This window comes from Schistocerca piceifrons, chromosome 1 (assembly GCF_021461385.2).
Source record: "Schistocerca piceifrons isolate TAMUIC-IGC-003096 chromosome 1, iqSchPice1.1, whole genome shotgun sequence".
NCBI classification, from domain to species: domain Eukaryota; kingdom Metazoa; phylum Arthropoda; class Insecta; order Orthoptera; family Acrididae; genus Schistocerca; species Schistocerca piceifrons.
The window spans coordinates 300,249,940-300,274,494 of record NC_060138.1 but is presented as its reverse complement, the minus strand read 5'-3'; the positions used below and the strand labels follow the sequence as shown (position 1 = coordinate 300,274,494).

General features: G+C 39.1%; 1 protein-coding gene across 1 annotated transcript in view; it reads right to left on the bottom strand.

Moving 5' to 3' along the window:
* LOC124780415 (protein furry) overlaps positions 1-24,555 on the bottom strand; it is a 1,170,709-nt gene that overhangs the window by 17,005 nt on the left and 1,129,149 nt on the right. Inside the window, exons 48-51 of the mRNA XM_047253778.1 lie at positions 20,885-21,074; positions 16,713-16,976; positions 13,936-14,127; positions 1,450-1,655 (exon numbers count right to left, since the gene is read on the bottom strand). Of these exons, the coding sequence (XP_047109734.1) occupies positions 1,450-1,655; positions 13,936-14,127; positions 16,713-16,976; positions 20,885-21,074 (852 nt within the window). The remainder of the gene's footprint in view (positions 1-1,449; positions 1,656-13,935; positions 14,128-16,712; positions 16,977-20,884; positions 21,075-24,555) is intronic.

Genomic DNA, 24,555 nt, shown 5'->3' with positions numbered 1-24,555 from the left:
CCACTTCCTCAGTTGTGCCCCAGACGTCATTACTGGGCCTCAATCCTTGCAGATGGTGCCATCTCCCACTGTGGCTGTAGAGGACATGCCACTCGAGTCATTGGCAGGGATTCTGGTTTCCCCCTTTCATCATCCTCAATGTAGTTGGCTTAGGTAAGGCCATTTTCAGCCCTATATGGCCATTAAAGGGGGGAGGGGTTTTGTATCCGACTGTGATTCAGATAATTCACCTATCATGAATGTGGACTTGTCAGAGGTACTAAGGCTGTGAGTGGTGGTTATGGCCCACTGTCATAATGGGAGCCATTGCCAAGATGTGTGTGTCACTTGGCACCACCTAGTGGTGACTGCCCCTGAGCCTGTGCCCTGGGCTCACGGTGCAACTCATTCCTTGCTGTACCTGATAACTGTTTGTATCATGCCACTGCACAGCCAAGTTGACTTAGTTTCTCTCCAGTCTTGAGTGGTTACTAATTTGGAACTGTTGTGTACCTACGTCAACTTTGCTATGTTCGGAAATTTTTAGTGCACATCATCAAACCAGTCTGTTTTGTACTTATAGGAACATGTGTTCATATTCTTGTGATTTGGTGTATCCACAGGAGCAAGTAGCAGTTTTTACCCCTGCTGAGCAGGACAGAATATCAGGAAGTATCTCTCCTTTACTTTTTTATTACTCTATCGGCAGTACTACACATTTTGCTTCCTGAAGACAATTAGTGGCCAGCAGTTCTTTTTCACAATTCATTATTCTTCTCAAATAAATTTCACTTTGAGACAATAAATATATATAAAGTAATTTAGAAGCAATTCCCATTAAATCCTGATGAGAACATGAGGACTAGTCATAATTTTGTGTTACTGTTGTTTACAGAAGTAGTCTACGGTGACTGCTTCTATCTATTAGTGTACAAATTGACTCATTCTACATCCCTGGAGATTATCCTACATGATGTTAAATCAATGAATGTTTGAATCCAGTATTAATGTACACAGAAGGAAATTCTTTTGTTTGTGAGTGCACTGTACATAAATGCTGTACATTTTCTCCTACATGTTGTCTTTTTTGTTGTTAGGCATTGTTATCTCTTAGCAGTGACTTTGTCATTATAAATGTAAAGGAACAAGAATAAAATACATATAAATGTATATTTCGCAACTTCCATGGTGTATTATTTTCTTTCCCATTTCTCTCTTGTAGAAAGAAATCTCCTCCCTGAGAGTCTGGGATTCAGAGCTTACTTTTCATGTTCATGGACTAACTGTGAGCTTGTTTCTTGAACATAGCGGATTGTATCTTAGTCACTTACATTCAGAATGGAAATAGTGGGACACCACTATCATTTCCTATCAATACAGAAGTGGACCAAATATTTTATAAAGTAAAACCACCTGCAAATACAATTTAAAAAGGAAATCATTCAACATATGACTACTGTCAGTTATTACCTGTACTGCCTTGCATGGCAAAGAGCAGCACCCCACTTCTCTAAGCGTAATAGCTCCAGCAGTGTAGCTTCTGCATCTTCACTACTGGAACCAAGTACAGGAGATGGTGTTGGTGTTGGTGTACCATGATCTGACTCACCACCCTCCTCAAGGACACGTAAGAGCCCTGCTCGAATAGCTAAAACTTCAGTTGATACATCCTGCAACTACAAACAAAAGTTTATTTAATTTTTATGCAAGGCTGTTATTTTACCAGTAATAATAAGACAATATTGGAATGAATATGACTTATACAGTTATATGTAATAGTATAGGTGTTAGCAATAAACAAATGAGCTTATTTTAATGCCAGTATAGGTCTTAAAATGTACATTACATTTCATTTCATTATTTAACACAACTAACTACAAGAAAATTGTGTTATGACTGAAAGTGCCCAACTTCTGTATCAGATCAGTGTTTTGTGCTATAGAAGGACTTGAATATGGGGTTGTATGACACTTACAGACTGTGTTATACCAGATAAATTATCTGAATGTAGTTAACAGACCACTGCAATTTTGCAAATTCCAGTCAGATATTTTTCCTTGACGAAAGGACTGAAAAGGGATGCAGTCATTCTTGCAATGGGAAGTAGCAGCTTGAAGGATTGGGAATCTGACAATTGTTGGAAGAGCAGTGTGCTGACCCCATGCCCCTCCATACCACGTCTGAATGACAATACTGGCAGAGGATGATACAGCAGTCAGTCAGTACTGAATGGCCCATCAGGTTCAGAATGGAGAGCTGATTATGGAGTACTTCTCAGAAACTCAGTCCTGAGAACCTGTCTATTACATAGTCATAGTGTGTCGCCAATGCTCATTTTAAAAGTGTTACCCAGAAATTAACTTTTCTCGCACTGACAAAGATGTTAGGTTATACAATCTAGAAGATGAGTGCACTTATGTATGAGACTGAGGGTATGGATATTGTATGCAACTGTTGGCACTTTTCTGATTTCTAACAAAAACAATGTGGTAGGGCTTTAAGATAGTGGCTCTGATTAATTCTCCCACCAACTAACAAGTTAGATCTTTTATTAAGTTTTTAAATGCACTGATCACTGTAACACCAAAAATTCATTTTCAGTTGCGTATAGTGCAGGTATCAAAAGCCAACTTTTAAAAGTCATCAGAATGTCCACGATGAGTTGTGCAATCTGCAGACAGTTCTTACCAATGATGACCCTGAGGAGCAAATTTAGCTCTCCATACCAGAAAAACATCACTTTATGATCATGCTTCATAAAATTTTTTAGCTACAATAGAAATAATTACTATTTAGATGTGAAACAGGAAACTTCAGTTAGGAATAGCTGTAATGCTGGCAAGGGAACACCTGAATGTTGTGCATTGCATTCTATGATGGACAAGGACAGCACGAATACTGAAAAGCTGTACAGAGTCTCATTAATGGACACAAAATTGTTTTCAACTTAACATAATGAAACATACAAAATACAACAGAGCAATCAAAGTAAAATGCAACAATTCCACTCTGTTGGACTACCATGCATTGCAGTACATAAAATTATCTATATTTTGTAGTTCAGTATGAAAATTAATGTACAAACAGTATAAGGTGTGAGTGAAACATGAACAGCTGCTAGCATGAGTTTCTTAGAAGTAGATACCTTAGGGGTTGCAAAGCAACTCAAATCGCTTGATACCGGCAAGTCTTCAGGTCCAGATTGTATACCAATTATGTTCCTTTCAGATTACGCTGATACAATAGCTCTCTACTTAGCAATCATATACAACCGTCGCTCACCGATAGATCTGTACCTACAGATTGGAAAATTGCGCAGGTCGCATCAGTGTTTAAGAAGGGTAGTAGGAGTAATCCATCGAACTACAGACCTATATCATTGACGTCGGTTTGCAGTAGGGTTTTGGAGTATATACTGTATTCAAACATTATAAATCATCTCGAAGGGAATGATCTATTGATACGTAATCAGCATGGTTTCAGAAAACATCGTTCTTGTGCAACGCAGCTAGCTCTTTATTCACACGAAGTAATGGCCGCTATTGACAGGGGCTCTCAAGTTGATTCCGTATTTCTAGATTTCCAGAAAGCTTTTGACACCGTTCCTCACAAGCGACTTCTAATCAAGCTGCGGGCCTATTGGGTATCATCTCAGTTGTGCGACTGGATTCGTGATTTCCTGTCAGGAAGGTCGCAGTTCATAGTAATAGACGGCAAATCATCAAGTAAAACTGAAGTGATATCAGGTGTTCCCCAGGGAAGTGTCCTGGGACCTCTCCTGTTCCTGATATATATAAATGACCTGGGTGACAATCTGAGCAGTTCTCTTAGGTTGTTCGCAGATGATGCTGTAACTTACCGTCTAGTAAGGTCACCCGAAGACCAGTATTAGTTGCAAAGCGATTTAGAAAAGATTGCTGTATGGTGTGGCAGGTGGAAGTTGACGCTAAATAACGAAAAGTGTGAGGTGATCCACATGAGTTCCAAAAGAAATCCGTTGGAATTCGATTACTCGATAAATAGTACAATTCTCAAGGCTGTCAATTCAACTAAATACATGGGTGTAAAAATTACGAACAACTTCAGTTGGAAAGACCACATAGATAATATTGTGGCTTAGGCGAGCCAAAGGTTGCGTTTCATTGGCAGGACACTTAGAAGATGCAACAAGTCCACGAAAGAGACAGCTTACACTACACTCGTTCGTCCTCTGTTAGAATATTGCTGCGCGGTGTGGGATCCTTACCAGGTGGGACTGACGGAGGACATCGAAAGGGTACAAAAAAGGGCAGCTCGTTTTGTATTATCACGTAATAGGGGAGAGAGTGTGGCAGATATGATACACGAGTTGGGATGGAAGTCATTAAAGCAAAGACGTTTTTCGTCGCGGCGAGATCTATTTACAAAATTTCAGTCACCAACTTTCTCTTCCGAATGCGAAAATATTTTGTTGAGCCCAACCTACATAGGTAGGAATAATCACCAAAATAAAATAAGAGAAATCAGAGCTCGAACAGAAAGGTTTAGGTGTTCGTTTTTCCCGCGTGCTGTTCGGGAGTGGAATGGTAGGGAGATAGTATTATTGTGGTTCGATGAACCCTCTGCCAAGCACTTAAATGTGAATTGCAGAGTAATCATGTAGATGTAGATGTAGATGAAAAGTAAAAACTGGTCACATATAATTTCATAAATTAGGTTACAAATTTCTATGAAATGCTAGAAATGCTAGGTATGTTATTGTTATCTACACATTTAGAGCTGTATCGTTTTCCTGAAATGTAAGACATTTCTTTACTGACTTCCACTTGCTGTTCCTGTATGCACAGCATTTAAAAAGCAAAGAAACTTTATCATTCAAATAGACAACAACAAAAAAGCACCCCCTTTTGCATTAATCTTTTTCTAATCAGAAACCTTTTTCTCATTATTCTTCCGAACACAGGTGCTGTTGTTGTGGTCACTAGTCTGAAGGTTAGTTTGATCCAATTCTTCATGCTACTCTGTCCTATGCAATGCTCTTCATCTCCGAATCACTACTGCAATCTACATCCATTTTAAACTGCTTACTGTATTTGAACCATGGTCTCCCTCTACAGTTTTCACCCCCTGCGCTTCCCTCTGCTGGCAATTCCTTGAGGACTCAGAATGTATGATACCAATTGATCACTTCTTTTAGTCAGGTTGTATCATAAATTTCTTTTTTGTCTCAATTCGATTCAGTTAGGCAAGAAGAGACTAGAAGCTTCTAAAAATGTGGTTCTACTGAAGAATGCTGAAAATTAGGTGGGTAGATCAAATAGTGAATGTGGAGGTACTGAACGGGGGAAAATAAATTTATAGCACGACTTGACTAAAGGAAGGAATCAGCTGATATGACTTATCTGAAGCATCAATAAACATTCAGCTTGGTAATGGAAAGAAGAGTGAAGGGAGACCAATGCTTGAATGCAGTTGTTGTTGTTGTTGTTGTGGTCTTCAGTCCTGAGACTGGTTTGATGCAGCTCTCCATGCTACTCTATCCTGTGCAAGCTTCTTCATCTCCCAGTACCTACTGCAACCTACATCCTTCTGAATCTGCTTAGTGTATTCATCTCTTGGTCTCCCTCTACGATTTTTACCCTCCACGCTGCCCTCCAATACTAAATTGGTGATCCCTTGATGCCTCAGAACATGTCCTACCAACCGATCCCTTCTTCTAGTCAAGTTGTGCCACAAACTTCTCTTCTCCCCAATCCTATTCAACACCTCCTCATTAGTTGTGTGATCTACCCATCTAATATTCAGCATTCTTCTGTAGCACCACGTTCCGAAAGCTTCTATTCTCTTCTTGTCCAAACTATTTATCGTCCATGTTTCACTTCCATACATGGCTACACTCCATACAAATACTTTCAGAAACGACTTCGAAACACTTAAATCAATACTCGATGTTAACAAATTTCTCTTCTTCAGAAATGCTTTCCTTCCCATTGCCAGTCTACATTTTATATCCTCTCTACTTCGACCATCATCAGTTATTTTGCTCCCCAAATAGCAAAATTCCTTTACCACTTTCAGCGTCTCATTTCCTAATCTAATACCCTCAACATCACCCGACTTAGTTCGACTACATTCCATTATCCTCGTTTTGCTTTTGTTGATGTTCATCTTATATCCTCCCTTCAAGACACCATCCATTCCGTTCAACTGCTCTTCCAAGTCCTTTGCTGTCTCAGACAGAATTACAATGTCATCGGCGAACCTCAAGTTTTTATTTCTTCTCCATGGATTTTAATACCTACACCAAATTTTTCTTTTGTTTCTTTCACAGCTTGCTCAATACACAGATTGAATAACATCGGGGAGAGGCTACAACCCTGCCTCTCTCCCTTCCCAACCACTGCTTCCCTTTCATGCCCCTCAACTCTTATAACTGCAATTTGGTTTCTATACAAATTGTAAATAGCGTTTCGCTCCCTATATTTTACCCCTGCCATCTTCAGAATTTGAAAGAGAGTATTCCAGTCAACATTGTCAAAAGCTTTCTCTAAGTCTACAAATGCTAGAAACGTAGGTTTGCCTTTCCTTAATCTAGCTTCTAAGATAAGCCGTAGGGTCAGTATTGCCTCACATGTTCCAATATTTCTACGGAATCCAAACTGATCTTTCCCAAGGTCGTCTTCTACTAGTTTTTCCATTCATCTGAATGGAATGCAGTATGTAAGTTCAAACAGATGTAGATTACAGTAGTTACACAGAGATGAAGAGGCATGTACAGGATAGAATAGCAAGGAAAGCTGCCTCAAATCAGTCTTCAGACTTAAGACGACAACATCAACAACAACAACCACCTCATGCCAACCACAGCAAACAATTGCACTGTAGCTGTCACTGAATGCTTTGTGTATTCCACTTTGCTTTTGTTTTAAGTTGCTTGTTAGTTTCTCTCCTTAGTCTGAAATGAGTGAAGAGACTAATGCTGTTCAATTATGAATCCATTGACTAATGCTGTTCAATTATGAATCCATTAACAGATTTATTGTTTTCTGCAATGCTTTTCTTGCTATTGGCAGTCTGCATTTTATATCCTCTCTACATCGGCAATCATGTTATTTTGCTGCCAAACACAAAACTCGTCAGCTACTTTTAATGTCTCTTGTCATAATTGGGTGATTTAATTAATTTGACTTAATTTCATTACCACTGGTTCACTTTTGCTGATGTTCATATTAGAACTTTTTTTCAAGATGATATACATTCTGTTCAGGTACTCATTCAACTCCTTTGGCACCTCTGACGGCACTACAATGTTATCAGCAAGCCTCAAAGTTTTTATTTCTTCTTGCTGAACTTTAATTCTCCTTCCATATTTCTCCATGGTTTCCTACACAGATTGTTCAATGCATGGTTGGGATAACATCGAGGATGTACTACAACCCTGCCTCAATTCCTTCTCAACTGCTGTAGATTGCATCCTTTGTCTCTGATCACTGCAGTCCGATTTTTGTAAAAGTTGTGGATAATCTTTTGCCCCCTGTATTTTATCTGAGTTAACTTCAGAATTCAAACAATGTTGTCGAGCCAACATTAGCAAAAGCTTTCTCTAACTACAAATGATGCTATAAATCCAGGTTTGCCCTTCTTCAACCTATCATGTAAGATACACTGTAGGGTCAGATTTGCCTGAGGCTTTCCTACATTTTCTTGGGAACTAAACTGATCTATTACTGAGATCGGCCTCCACCAGGTTTCCATTCTTATGTAAATAATTCTTGCCAATATTTGCAACAATGGCTTATTACACTGATAGTTCAGTAATGGTCACAGCTGTCAGTACCTGCCATTTTTTTATATTACAATAATTACAGTTTTTTTGAAATCTGAATGCATTGCACTTGTCTCATATTTTGCACACCATGTGTAATAGTTTTGTTAAGACTGGCTCTCCCAAGTATTTCAATCATTATGAGAGAATGTCAGCTACTTCAGAGGCCCGATTTCAACTTAGTTCTATCAACACTAGCTGTCAAAGTTTTCTTGTAGTATGATCTTTCCCACATCACCTACATTTACTTTCTTTTCCCTTTGTATAACATAGTCCTGGGGTTCATTTTTCTTGTTCAGGCTTTTTATAAAGGGTGTCCTAGGGGGAACGGTCAATATTCAGGAATATAACAGGAACAATCATTTGAAGCAAAAACATCTAGCAAACATGGGCTCTAAAATTAAGAGCTATGAGCACTTCTTTGTCTTTGGTACTGCAAATCAAATATTGTCTACTGCAAGCTCTTTGCTTTCCATATCTCCACAGGTGGCAGTATGGATCAAAACAAGGAAAAAAGTCCAGTAAAAATGGTTTCACAGTCCTTTTGTTCATCTTAACTACTGTGAAACACATCTCTTCTACTGGTCATTACTAGACTTTTTTGCTTAAAATGAGCAATCCTGTCTTATCTCTGAATATTGATTATTTCTTCTGGGACTCTCTGAATATTCCTTCCAACTTTCCCTTCTTCGCTCAGTACAGGCTTGCCATTTCAGCTCTTCTCTTTTCTATAAAGGTATCCTAATATTCCTATACAAAATTATGGGAGACAATATCTGATCAGTGCTTACATTTAGGAGGCAAAATGTGTAGTACTGGCAAAAGACACATATAAAAGTAAAAGCAATGCACTTCCTAGCTTTCAGAACTAATAGTCCCTTTCTCAGGAAGGTGAGAAGAAGACTGAAGAAGGTTATGCAGAATGTCACTGTCGGATCCCAAGATCTACATCTACATGTATATTTCACTAACCACCATGAGGGGTGTATAGCAGAGGGTACTTCCCATTGTACCAGTTATTATGGTTTTTGTTGTTCCATTCATGTTGTTGTTGTTGTTGTTGTTGTTGTGGTCTTCAGTCCAGAGACTGGTCTGATCCAGCTCTCCATGCAACTCTATCCTGTGCAGGCTTCTTTATCTCCAAGTAACCACTGCAACCTACATCCTTCTAAGTTTGCTTAGTGTATTCATCTCTTGGTCTCCCTCTATGATTTTTACCCCCCACACTGCCCTCCAATACTAAATTCATGATCCCTTGATGCCTCAGAACACCTCCCACCAACCGGTACCTTCTTCTAGTCAATTTGTGCCATGAATTCCTCTGCTCACCAATTCTATTCAGTACCTCCTCATTAGTTACGTGATCTATCCATTTAATCTTCATCATTCTTCTGTAGCACCACATTTAGAAAGCTTCTATTCTCTTCTTGTCTAAACTATTTATTGTAGATGTTTCACTTCCATACAAATACTTTCAGAAAAGACTTCTTGACATTTAGATCTATACTCGATGTTAACAAATTTCTCCTTCAGAAACACTTTGCTCGCCATTGCCAGTCAATATTTTATATCCTCTCTACTTCCATCATCATCAGTTATTTTGCTCCTCAAACAGCAAAACTCATCTAATACTTTAAGTGTCTTATTTCATAATCTAATTCCCTCAGCATTACCTGATTTAATTCACTACATTCCATTATCCTCATTTTGCTTTTGTTGATGTTCATCTTATATCCTCCTTTCAAGACACTATCCATTCCGTTCAACTGCTCTTCCAGGTCCTTTGCTGTCTTTGACAGAATTACAATGTAATCGGCAAACCTCAAAGCTTTTATTTCTTCTCCATGGATTTTAATTCCTACTCCAAGTTTTTATTTTGTTTCCTTTACTGCTTGCTCACTATACAGATTGAATAACATCGGGGATAGGCTACAAGCCTGTCTCACTCCCTTCCCAACCACTGCTTCCCTTTCATGCCTCTCGACTCTTGTAACTGCCACCTGGTTTCTGTACAAATTGTAAATAGCCTTTCTAGCCCTGCATTTGACTCTTGCCGTCTTAAGAATTTGAAAGAGATTATTCCAGTAAACATTGTCAAAAGCTATCTCTATGTCTACATATGCTAGAAACTTAGGTTTGTCTTTCCTTAATCTATCTTCTAAGATAAGTTGTAGGGTCAGTATTGCCTCACATGTTCCAACATTTCTACAGAATCCAAACTGATCTTCTCCAAGGTGGGCTTCTACCAGTTCTTCCATTTGTTTGTAAAGAATTTGGTTAGTATTTTGCAGTCATGGCTTATTACACTGATAGTTCAGTAATTTTCACACATTTCAACACTTGCTTTCTTTGGGATTGGAATTATCATATTCTTCTTGAAGTCTGAGAGTATTTTGCCTGCCTCATACATCTTGCTCACCAGATGGAAGAGTTTTGACATGGCGGTCTCTTGCAGTGCTATCAGTAGTTCTAATGGAATGTTGCCTACTACCGGGGCCGTTTCGACTTAGGTCTTTTAGTGTTCTGTCAAATTCTTCATACAGTATCATATCTCCCATATTGTCTTGATCTACGTCCTCTTCCATTTCCATAATATTGCCCTCTAGAACATCGCCCTTGTATAGACCCTCTATATACTCCTTCCACCATTCTGCTTTCCCTTCTTCGCTTAGAACTTGTTTCCCATCCAAGCTCTTGATGTATGGAGCATGAATGATTTTTTGAATGCCTCTGTGTGTATTGTAGTTATTCTAACCTTATCCTCACAATCCTTATGTGAGCAACACATAGGGGGTTGTAGTATATTCCTAGAGGCATCATTTAAAGCCAGTTCTGTAGTGCTTCGAAAATTTACGCATAAATTTTGGAACCACTTGGCCTTCCTCTGTCTCGAACCCATGATATTTTAAATAGAAGTGTGAGAGAGACAAATCCGACCTACTGCACATTGCATATTTGTGTGTGCAGGTCTAAAAACAGTCAGAGTAAAATGTGGACGCGGCAGCCGAACGGCGGCCTACAGGTACCTACTGTACGATCCATAGAGTTTCAGTGTATGTGTAGAGAAGAGCTTGTGCTATTCTTTGCTGCTTTAGTAACTGTGATGGTTGTTAAAGGCAAATGAAGAAATGAGATTAGACTTTTAAGTAATTTTTAACTTGAATTTGCTAGAGGCAAGACAAATGTACGATTCCTGTAAAACAGTGTCATGATTATCAAGAAACTCTGCTGTAAATGTAACTTAATTGTTTCTAATGTGAGATGACATGGGTGACTTACAAGAGGTCAATTGTTTACGTGAAGTGTGAATTTTGTTCTTTGTGAAAAATCAAATATACCAACCATTGTTGAAAAGTATTCTGTCAGTACCTCATTATTTCACAAAGAGAGAGTGAGTCTGAAAAATTCCCTTAATCAGTATTATTCTTCTGAGAAGAATTTATTGGAGATCGACATAGCCAGCTATCCAGAGAAGATCGGCTGTGCATACCAAGTAAGTCAACCTAAGGGAGTGAGGTGGGAAGTTTGCAAACCAGCTCCATATCACTTCTTGTTGTCTGAAGCATTAGAGTTCCTGAATCTTTGTTAATAGACTTTCTTGGGATAGCTTACATCTATCTTCAAGAATCTTCCAGTTCAGTTCCTTCAGTATTTCCGTGACACTCTTCCAAGGATCAAACAAAACTGTGTTCATTCGTGCTGCCCTTCTCCACATAGATTCAATATCCCCCATTAGTTCTATCTGGTACGGGTCCCAAAAACTTCAGAAATATTCTAGAACTGGTTGAAAGAGTGATTTATAAGCAATCTCCTTTGTAGACTGATTGCACTTCCCCAGTGTTCTACCAGTAAGCTGAAGTGTACCACCTGCTTTACTCACAATTGAACCTACATGATCATTCCATTTCATATCCCAACAAAGTGTTACACACTGGCATTTGATTGAGTTGACCGATTACAACAGTGACTCACTGATATTATAGTCATAGGATGCTATGCTTTTTCTTTTTTTTCGTTTTGTGAAGAGCAAAATTTTACATTTCTCAATATACAGAGGAAGTTTCCAATCTCTACATCACGTTGAAATCTTGTCAAGTTCTGACTGAATATTTATCCAGCTTCTTTCAGATAGTACTTCATTATAGATAACTGCATCACAAAACACCTGATTTTACTGTTAATATTGTCTGCAAGGTCATTAATATACAGCATGAACAGCAAGGGACCCAACACACTTCTCTGGGACACACCCAAAGTTACTTCATCTGAAGACGAATTTCCATCCAAGATAACATGCTGTCTCCTCTCTATCAAAATGTTCTCAATCCAGTCACAAATTTCTCTTGATACCTCAAGGGAAATGTACCATGGAAGTGTGAGCTGTGTGAAAGTGGGAGAAGAGAGATCAGCGTGGATTGAACAGAAGAGTGGCTTGAGGCAGGGACGTGCACTTTCACCATTACTCTTCATTGTAGTGATGGATTATATAATGAGTACAGTAGCACAAGTTAATTAGTGAAAGAAAGATGAAAGCTATGGTGTTTGCAGATTATCTGGTGATTTGGGGGATAACAGTACAAGAATATGGGATGAAATTTAGTATAAGTAAGAGTGAGATGATTATCACAACAAGAAAGAAGGACAGGGGAACAACTGGAATAACAATTGGTGGGGAATGATTGAGGAGAGTGGTGAGTTTCAAGTGCCTAGGAAGCCTGATACAGGAAGATGGAAAATCGACAGAGAAATGAACAAATGGGGGAGAAAAGCAGAAGCATTTTGGAAGAGTGTCAGAAGCCTGATATGGAGCAAGGATGTACTCACAATCAGTGAAAAGGTTATATGCACTATGTCTCAATCCTGACATATGCATCAGAAACCTGGGTTATGAAAGGAAGAGAGAAAAGCAAAGTACAAGCTAGTGAGATGAGATTCTTGAGAAACAGTATTGGGATGACAAAGATAGACAGGTTCAGAAATGAGAGGATCAGAGAGTTAATGAAGGTGGAACCATTACAGGGGGAGACAGAGAAATCAAGGCTGAGATGGTATGGACACGTTAAGAGAATAAAGGAGAAAAGGATACCCAGGAGGATACATGAGATGAAACTGGAAGGAAAGAGACCAAGAGGAAGACCAAGAGACAGATGGCTGAAAGGAGTAGAGGAATGTGTCCAGAAGGAAGAAGACTGGACAAAGGTGAAGACAGAGAGATGGTGACAAGACGGAAGATGATGGAGGGGCCTATGTTCAATACAGACCCAGCCAGAGGCTGGAAAGTGTCCAGGATGATGATGATGATCTCATATGATTGTACTTTTGACTATGAATGTAGTGTGGTACCGATTCAAAAGCTTTTCAGAAATCAACATCTACCAGAATGTCTTGATCCAAAGGTTTCAGTATATCACATGAGAAAAGTGTGAGATGGGTTTCACACGATCAATATTTTTACAATCCATGTTGGTTGCTATTGAGGTTGTCATTCTATTCAAGATAGTTCATTATGTTTGAGCTCAGAATAAGTTCTAAAATTTTACAATAAATTGATGTTAAGGACTTTGGATGCTAGTTCTGTGGGTTACTTCTACCACCCTTCTTGTAAACAGGTGTGACCTGTACTTTTTCCAAGAATTGTGCACAGTTTTTTGTTTGAGGGATCTACAACAAATTACAGTTAGAGGATGGACTAACTCAGATGCAAATTCAGTATAGAATCTGAAAGGGACTCAATCAGGGCCTGGAGCTTTGTTCAATTTTAATGATTTCAGCTATTTCTCAACATCACTGACATTAATGCATGTTTAATCCATAATTTGGGCAATTCTCCTAGGTTTTCCTTTGTAACAAAACATTTGAAAATTGAGCGAAGCATTTCAGCTTTAGTATTGCTATCCTCAATTTGTTCTGTCCTATTTGCTAGGGACTGGACACTAACCTTGGTGCCACTATGTCTATAAGATGAGAGCAATCCACCTGTAGTGAGGATGAGGGTAGACAAAGATGATGGGGAAGGTGTCACAAATATTATATCAGAGATGTGTATCTGCTCATATTCTTCATTTAGTAGCAGTAGTAGTAGTAGTAGTAGTAGTAGTAGCAGTAGTAATAATAATAATAATAACAATAACAATTAGTTGTATCTCAAATACCTGAATGCTTTTTGCAGCTGTGGTCAGAACAGTAACCATCTTATGGGAAGCTTCAATCAAAAGTCTCAGCTGGAAATGAAGTTTATACAGAGCACGGCCCATATCAAGGATCATTATATCTTCATTTGACAGGTCTGTCTGGCTCTCACCAAGCATATGCAACTTGAATGTAGTCTTAACTGCATCAATACACTGAAAACAATCATTATCTCCTTAACAAAGAAACTGCAATTTTAATCACATGTTTGTATTATATTTTATCGCACCTAATAAACACAGTAGATACTGTAAGTTGTCACTAACTGAACATAGCATATGCACAACTTACCAGGATCATGACTTTAATTGTATTATGACCTTTATAATAATTTACAGTTTTTATTCCAAAGTGTCAATAGCCAATGAACAATTTTATCACCAAGATTGATAGAAGAGATCTTTCCATGGCACTGCATGGATTATTGAGACAAGACATCTTATATCTGACAAAAGCTGCTATATTAATAATTATTACAATAAAATTTTTACTATAACAAATATTAGGGGATTTTACTGCAGAAAAGAATCCAAGACCTGACAACAATAATGCTAGGTACTGCAGATCAGTACTATTTGACACAAACTCAACATTAATGTCTTCAAAAACAATAATTCTCCAGTTAAGTTTGCATAACCTTATTAAAACTATTTCATGCTGCTTTATGAAGTTTAAGATACTTTCTGTTTGTGGTCTTGAAAGTGTTAGCACTGTAAGCTTGTATGTTTTCAGATCCACTATTGCAGAACAGCATTCAAAAAGCTCTTCAATACAACAGTAATTAATCTACAAGGCCTGAAATTTTTTAAATTTATTTATTGCAAGTATAGTCACTCTTCATTTCTTCCTATTGGTTCTACAATAGTGCGATATTAGTTTGTATCCACCTGCTCAATTCCACCAACCTTTTCATTATCCGTTATGGATATGGAAAGTTCATTTTTTTCAAGCTGATGAATGTAAATGTATTTTCTTTAATATCCATGGCAATATCCAAGCTGCAGCATTATGTTTTACTGTTAGGTGTTTCAACTGTAACTACATTGCCAGAGAAAAAAAAATAGTACAACTGGAAAGACAACATCAATTTTGATCCGATGATGGTATATGCCGCCTTGGGGTAGTAGATGTACTGATAAAGGTTTCAATGTTGTGTGCCAGCAGATAGCATAGTGGCATAGCTACCAGAGTGCCATTTGTGTCTACCCTTTCAGGAAATGCTCACAGCCAAAAGGCTCAGTGTAGTATGAATGTGTGAGGCAAGCAGGCAACCATGCCACACAGATGCACTCATGCACTTGAAAGGGGTAAAACAGTGGTCTTCTGAGTGGCGGGTGGTTCTTTCAGGCAATTGTCACACAAGTTGAACATGCTGTGTCACTTGTGCAATGACGCTGATATTGGTGGTCACGTGAACATTCTCACATCCAAAGACAAGGTTCGGACATCCACATAACACAGACACCGACCAGGATTGTTGTATTGTAAGGGCACCAGTGATAGACCGTACAGCTACCACAACAAAGATAAGAGGGCTTGTAAGACCACACGTGTCAAAACGAACTGTAGCAAACTGATTATTAGCAGTGGGACTATGGGATCACACACCACTAGCCCATTTTCTACTCATGCCACAGCATCGATGTGCATGGCTCAAACTGATGCTATCAGAGGACCACTTGGGAGATAGAAATGCATGCAATAGTCTTCAGCAATGAATCAAGGCAGATTTTGCCTGCATGCAAGTGATAGTCATTTGCAAGTACGAAATACATCTGGAGAGTACTATCCCATAGACTGCATTAACGCAAAAGACACTGGGCACACCTGAGGCTCAAGACATACAGCAGCTTCCATTGCCAGCAGGATCTCTGGACTTGTCTCCAATTGAGCACATATAGGAATTGCTGTGATGAGAAGTGACTTGTGCAACTAGTCAACAAACAACTCTTACAGAACTACATGAACAGGTCAAGAAGGTATGGCACAACATATCCCAGGAAGCATTTGCCGCCTGTACAAATGACTGGATGCCAAAGTCAGCACCTGTATTTCCACCTGTGGAGGCTATGCAATATACTAATATTAGTGTTTCAGCATAGCTCGATATCTGGTATCTCAGAACCACTTATTTTATTGATCTCTAAATGTAATGCATTCATGTACTCCTTATGCACTGTTGCAACAATACATCTTGAATTAATTGGAAACCTCTAAAAGGGTGTACTGTTTTTCACAGAAGTGTATATTAATATTGGTATATGATGGACAGTTCTTTGGTCAGACTGGATGCTTCTGGAAATTAGCGGTGCAAGTAGCTTCTTACCAGAAGCATTCACATACAGACCATGTTGCTCAGTCAGTGCTCAGAAAGTATTCTACTTTTCACATCTAAGAAGAGATCACAAGTCATAATAAAAGCATGCAAAACACAACTAAAAAAAGACAGTTTTCATAGTAGTCCTTTCCTTCTCATAATTTGAGATAAAATTACTTTTCTTGACAACTACAGGCACAGCCTGGTACTGCCTGTTAACTTGTAAAATTTATTCAACTTGCACATGGTGCATTTACTTTTGCAATAATAGATTCTGAATCACCTGCTTTATCAAAACATTTTCTGAGGAATATATTTAATGCAAATAGTTTTCACTCCTTATTCCACCCCCTCCCTCCCAAAAGTACTCCCACCCTCCCTGCTCACACCTCTTATTTCACGTTAGTGAAATGAATTACTTACCTCAGTAGCATGATCTTTTCTGTCAAGGAATGTTTCCCAGTGTTCCTGGATTTCAAGCATGCCAAATCGTAAGGTTTCACTGGTTCTAGTGGTGCTAAATGCAGCTGGACCAATCCATACGTGAGGTAGTTCTATGTGTGCTGCTAGAAGATCAGATAGAGCTTGCAGCCGCATACCCAGAACAGCACATGGGCCAATAGCACCTTCTGAGGATAAGTAACGGCATGCTTCTTGTGTCATAGAAACTGCTCTGTTGCTCACATCCTGTAACAAAGCACTATTTCTTAAAATGAAAGAGACTAATATTGCAAATTTAATTCCTCTATATCTACACTCCGCAAATCACTGTGAATTGCATGGCGAAGGGTACTTACCATTGCACCATATTCTAGTGTTTTCTCATTCTAGTCACATATGCATTACAGACAAGCAATTAGTTAAAAAAACCTCTGTGCAGACTATAATTAGTCTAAGCTTGAGTTCGAAGTGCCTATGGGAGTGATACATTTGGGGTTGTAGTATATTCCTATATTCCTCATTGATACTGTTTTTTGAAATTCTGAAAATAGGCGCTTGCAAATAGCTGGCATCTATCTTCAAATGTCTGTCAGTTCAGGTTTTTCAGTATACTTGTGATACAATCCCACTGATTAAACAAACCAATGACCACGGGTGCTGTTCTTCTTTGTACAGGGTTATTATTTGAGATATTTTCACAATGCTTTGCACACACATACAAAAACTCAAAAAGTTTTTTTAGGCATTCACAAATGTTCAATATGTGCCCCTTTAGTGATTCGGCAGACATCAAGCCGATAATCAAGTTGCTCCCACACTCGGCGCGGGATGTCCCCATCAATGAGTTCGAAAGCATCGTTGATGCGAGCTCGCAGTTCTGGCACGTTTCTTGGTAGAGGAGGATTAAACATTGAATCTTTCACATAACCCCACAGAAAGAAATCGCATGGGGTTAAGTCGGGAGAGCGTGGAGGCCATGACATGAATTGCTGATCATGATCTCCACCACAACCGATCCATCGGTTTTCCAATCTCCTGTTTGAGAAATGCCGAACATCATGATGGAAGTGTGGTGGAGCACCATCCTGTTGAAAGATGAAGTCGGCGCTGTCAGTCTCCAGTCGTGGCACGAGCCAATTTTCCAGTATGTCCAGATACACGTGTCCTCTAACGTTTTTTTCGCAGAAGAAAAAGGGGCCGTAAACTTTAAACCCTGAGATTGCACAAAACACGTTAACTTTTGGTGAATTGCGAATTTGCTGCACGAATGCATGAGGATTCTCTACCGCCCAGATTCGCACATTGTGTCTGTTCACTTCACCATTAAGAAAAAATGTTGCTTCATCACTGAAAACAAGTTTCACACTGAACGCATCCTCTTCCATGAACTGTTGCAACCGTGCCAAAAATTCAAAGCGTTTGACTTTGTCATTGGGTGTCAGGGCTTGTAGCAATTGTAAATGGTAAGGCTTCTGCTTTAGCCTTTTCCGTAAGATTTTCCAAACCGTCAGCTGTGGTACGTTTAGCTCCCTGCTTGCTTTATTCGTCAACTTCCACGGGCTACGCGTGAAACTTGCCCACACGCGTTCAACCGTTTCTTCGCTCACTGCAGGCTGACCCGTTGATTTCCCCTTACAGAGGCATCCAGAAGCTTTAAACTGCGCATACCATTGCCGAATGGAGTTAGCAGTTGGTAGATCTTTGTTGAACTTTGTCCTGAAGTGTCGTTGCACTGTTATGACTGACTGATGTGAGTGCATTTCAAGCACGACATACGCTTTCTCGGCTCCTGTCGCCATTTTGTCTCACTGCGCTCTTGAGCGCTCTGGCGGCAGAAACCTGAAATGCGGCTTCAGCCGAACAAAACTTTATGAGTTTTTCTACGTATCCGTGGTGTGTCGTGACCATATGTCAATGAATGGAGCTACAATGAATTTATGAAATCGCTTCAATCATTTGTAATAGCCCTGTATATATCCAATATGCCCCGTTAGTCCTGTTTGGTATGGGTCCCAAGCACTTGAGCAATATTCTAATGTGAGAAGTATTCTAAGTATTTCATATACAGTCTCCTTTATTGACTCATTGCATTTGCCCAGTACCTTGCCAATGAACCGACATCTGCTGCCTGGTTTACCTATGACTGAGGCTATGCAACCTTTCTATTTCACATCCCTTCATACTTTTATACCCGGTAATTGTACAATATGACTGATATCAGCAAAGACTCTCTGATACTGTAGTCACAGGATACTCCATTTTTGCATTTTGTAAAGTGCACAGTTTCACATTTCTGAAGATTTAAAGCAAGTTGCTAATCTTTGCATCACTTTAAAATATTAATGATATTTATGTAGCTTTTTTCAGACTGACTTGATTATAAATAACTGCATCTCTTGCAAAAAATCTGAGGTTGCTATTAATACTGACTGCCCAGTCATTATATAGAATGTGAACAGTAAAGGTCTCAACACACTTCCCTGAGGCACACCTAAACTTAGCACTACATCTGCCAATGATTTTCCAGCCATGACAACATGCAATGTCCTCTCTATTGTGAAATTCTCAATACAGTCACAAAATTTGGTACCCAATGCTTCTGTTAATAAATGTTGGTGTGGTACTACTTCAAATGCTTTACAAAAGTAAAGAAATATGGCATCCATCTGATTACCTTGACTCACGGCTCTCAGGGTGTCAAATGAGAAAAGTGCAAGTTTGACTTCACATGACTAATGTTTTTGCAATCCACTCTGGCTGGCATGGAGGAGGGTATTCTGTTTAAGATAGCTCATTGTGTTTGAGCTTGGAATATGTTCTAAGATTCTACAACAGATGGATGTTAAAGCTATAAAACGTTAGTTTTGCAGAACACTTCTGTAATATTTTTGGAGACGGGTGTGCCTTGCACTTTATTCCAACTACTGGGAACAGTTTTTTGTTCAGGGGATCTTTGATACAATATGCTTAAAAAGGAGGATAACTCAGCTACAAATTCCACAGGGCCTACCGCTTTGTTAAGTTTTAGCAATTTTAGTTGTCTCTTGATGCCACTGACACTAAGAGTGTCAGTGTTTGCAGTCATTTGAGTGTCAAAGTGGGACAGTCCTCCTGGATTTTTCTTTGTAAAAGAACATTTGCAAATGGAGTTCAGCATATCTGCTCTTGCTTTGCTACCCTCTGTTTCAGTTCCTGTGTCATGTGTCATTCATGAAAGCCTGAAAACTAATTTGGTGCTAATGACAGCCTTTACAAATGACAAAATTTCTTTCAATTTGTGATAAGTCTTTTGTAAGATTCTGCTATGGTAAAAAAAAAAGAACCACTGAAGTGGTGCTTGAGATAAAACAGTGGTATGACAAATAAAATATCTCAATATAGTGACATAATACATAGCAAAGGCTTACAACTAATTATAAAGCAGGGGATATGGAAAGGTGTGTCTAGATAAAAAGACATTTAAGTTGGAAAGACATAATACAGTGCTTTATGGTGGTAGTAGCAACAAGACAGAAGGTGGAGAAGCAGTAACAAGGGGAAAAGTGCTGGTTCAAAATTTAATCTTGCAGGATAATGAAATACACTGATATTGTGGTAGAAAGAAATAATAAAATCAAATGAAGAAAACACAATAGGCAAAACTTTTGGTATAAGGCAATACAAATGTATGAAACTGGTGTGGTGGAAGAAAAGTTATCATTCGTTGCATGGTATTGTTTATGTAGATATCAGTCACGTCTCTTCTAAGTTTGGGTTCACCTTTGAACTATGTCTCACATCACATCAACTTCTGTCTATAGAAGAAAGAATACACTGTTATGAGAGGATGAGATTTCTCTATTTAACTTTCATCTCTGCCAGTGCTAATGATTCATCTTATTCTGTACATTCCACCTTTTCATGATAATAAGAGACCACTCTTTCTCAATTTTATTACTTATAACCTCCAAGCTATACATTTACAATAAGCACCACTCAAAGAAGTTGTGCATACAGTTCTGTGTATCGGCAGGTACAAGAAATTATTGGTGAAACTGAAGAATCAAAATGTGTTACAAGATTCTGTGTACAATAACAACAGTATAGCAGCTACCATAGACTTTAGAAAATGAAATAAACATGCTGTGATAATGTATATTGGTGTCTGTAGTTACCTTAATGAGTCTCTGAAGAAGCTGAAACAATTCAAGAGGTGGCACAGGAAACTGATTTAGCAAACTCTGAATTTGCAGTCTCCATGTTTCTTCCGAGTCATCCCTAATTATATTGCGAAATGTCATTGCTGACAAGTTTGGTGATGCATTACATGGTGTCACATCCCCTAGGTCACCAACACTTGAACCACTAGAATCAATCATAAGGTGAAATATTACTTATCATTAGCATCACAACAAAGTGGCAGAGTAGGTTAATTTATATATTTAACACTGAATACCTATTCCATTTGAAAACTGAATGGAAGTGTTGTGATGGACTTTAACTAGTTTTTGTATTTTCTTATAATAGGTACCACACTTTACTTTCAATAATTTAGACACTGGACTACATTTTTGAAGAATTTTATAAAATTTGGCATATATAGTCTGCTGACAAGCAGTGGATAATGACAGCCTCGCTCACCACCTGTCCACACATCTTCAATTCTGCCAGCACCTCATCTCCTACTCACACGACTTTACAGAAGACCTTCTCAATACCTTGAGTGGCCTATCACTAGTACAAGAAAGGGTATCGGAAAGAAATAGTTTAGCCACAGACTATGCGTTTGATTCCAAATGAATCTTTCACTCTGCAGTGGAGTGACAGCTGTTATGAAACTTCCTGGAAGATTAAGACTATGTGCTGGACTGGAATTCAAACTTAAAACTCTGTCTTTTGCAGGCAATGCTCTCACCACGTGGGCTATCTGGGCATGACTCATGGCTAGCCCTCACAGCTTCTGAGAAATTGGGAAAGGAGGGAGTGAGGTACTACCAGAACTGAAGCTGTGAAGGCAGATCATGAGTCATGCCCAGATAGCCCACGTGGTGAGAGCATTGCCTGCAAAAGACAGAGTTTTAAGTTTGAATTCCAGTCCAGCACATAGTCTTAATCTTCCAGGAAGTTTCATAACAGCTGTCACTCCACTGCAGAGTGAAAGATTCATTTGGAATCAAACGCATAGTCTGTGGCTAAACTATTTCTTTCCGATACCCTTTCTTGTACTAGTGATAGGCCACTCAAGGTATTGGATAGCTCAGTTGGTAAGGGCATTGTCTGCGACAGACAGGTTCAGTTACAAGTGTGTCACAAGATTTTAATTTGCCAGGAAGTTTCAAAACAGTGCATACACTGCTGCAAAGTGAAAGATTCATTTTGGAGAGACTTTAACTAATCATGTATCAGTGCACTTCTCCATTGCTACAGCATGAATTTAGAACCATGTCAAAATGTACTAAGGAGAATCTTTAATGGAACATTCATATCAAAATCAAATACACTCTTAATGATTCAAAACAGGGCAGCTAGTAGCATGATCTATACTGCCAAGTTTGTGGACTTCAAAACTAACGATTCCTTTCTTCTTTTCCTTGTGCCTTTGTCCTGTTATTCAGGTGAAAGCGATGAAAGTTTTTTAAATGCTTGAGAATCGTATAACTGAGGAGAGACTTTGGTATAACCCTGGTGCTCATCCAGTGGAATGAGGGAAATCATTTAAAACCACATCGAGGCTGGCTGGCACACCGACCCTCGTTGTCAATATGCTGGGTGGATTTGCTCCGGGGCCAGTGTACCTCTCCACCCTGGAAGCGATGCTTTAAAAGCTATGAAGGTCAGGAAAACTCATGATTCCACTGTTGTATGATGATGACAATGATGATGATTATGCCACCGCTGCCACCACTGCCGCCGCCGCCGCCGCCAACTCCACCATTAACTATATCCAGGTGGCCTGTTGTGGTAGAAGAGTGCTTTTCATCTTTGTCTGTCCTGGTACACTTCTCTCTTGACTTTCTGTCATTCCAGTCCTCTTCCTTCCAGATCCTGTTTAACTTGAGGTATCCACCATTTCCTGGGCCAGCCTCTAGTCTCTTGCCTTCAAGTACCTTTTCAAGCCTTTCTCTCCCTGTTCTACTTTGAGCCACATTTTTTACATGTCCAAACAATTTCAGTCTTGAGTTTCTCATGCTTTTGCATAGTGGCTGTTCTACTTGTGTTTCTTACTTGATCTTTTAATTCTGGATTTAACCTTTCTTATTGTTTGGATGGACGACCGCAGGAACTATGTTTCTGCACTCTGGAGTCTACCGTTATCCGTTCTGTAGGGGTGGTATACTTATAGCAAAAAATATGCCTGATAAACAGTTTTCTTGGCTTTTAAAAGGATCTGATTGCACCACCAGAAAAGCCCTAACTTGCTGGTAAAAGTGAGCTGCTTTTTGAATTCTGTTAATGATTTCTGAGGAAGCTTTTGTGTCTCAAGTTACAATACTGAAAGTGGCTGAAGTTTTCTAGTTTCTCTGTGTTCCTATGTGATCCTCATCGGCTGACTGGCATCACAACCATTTCTGTGTGTCTTATTTTTAGGCCAAAGTGCTTCAATTGGTGGGTACATGTGTGTAATTTATGTTGCACATCTTCTTCTATGCTTTCACACACCACCAAATCATCTGCAAAGGTAAATGCATTGAATTCTTTATGAGCATTTTGTCTCATCTCTTCAGGGTGATGAGCAGGAGCAATGACAATGTGTTTCTCTATCATACGCCTTTGCTTGTTGTAAACCAGACAGAATAACCAATTGTCATGCAGATTTGGCTCTGGAAAGCTAGGAAGGCAAAGGTATCCCTTACTTTCTCTCAGTACTTTCCCTTTACCATTTGAACAGAAAACATGAGATGTGATGTTCTGTTATCTCTAAATCCATACTGTTCCTCTTTGAGCTGCTGTTCTTAAATGGCATTAAATTTTCTTCCATAAACTTATGTCAGTGGGGCAGAACTGTGATTCCTCTACAGTTGCCACAGTTCTGTCCAATTCCTTTTTTTGAAGATGGGTAGTTGTCCAGTTGATCAGGACTTTTTCCTTCTTTACAAATGATGTTTATTACTTTGTACAGCCAGTTGAGCCCTTGAATTCTAGCAGCTTTGATCATCTGCATTTACTCCATGTATGCATCGTGATTTGCCTTTGCTAATTCTCTTCAAAGCATTTTCAACTTCAAATGCTTCAAATGGCTCTGAGCACTATGGGACTTAACATCTGAGGTCATCAGTCTCCTAGAAGTTAGAACTACTTAAACCTAACTAACCTAAGGACATCACACACATCCATGCCCGGGGCAGGATTCGAACCTGCAACCGTAGCAGTCACGTGGTTCTCGACTGAAGTGCCTAGAACCGCTCGGCCACTGCGGCCGGCTTTTTCAATTTCAGATGAAGTCAGTGGCATGCCACTTACTTTCTCTTTTTCGTAGTTTCTGACTTTCGTGCTTCTTTCTCTGTTATATCCATTAAAATGTGCATTTGTACAAAATATTCCCTCATCTCTTATCATATGCTCTCATTACACCACGTGATGGAACCGTCTTGCTTCTCCAGAAATTTTATTTGGTCAAATATATTCATTATATTTTTCAGATTTATTTACACCAGTTTCTTGTTCTTCATACAGTCTTCTCACGTTACTCGGAAAAAACTGTCCAACACTATTCTTCTTCTGACTTAATTACTCTCTTTGCTCTTGGTTTCAGGCCTCTCTCTACTTTCTTGAGCTTGGTCTCTAAAGATAGCCATGTTATTTTCAGATCAATCAGAATAATACCACCAGGGATCTCCTCCTCTTT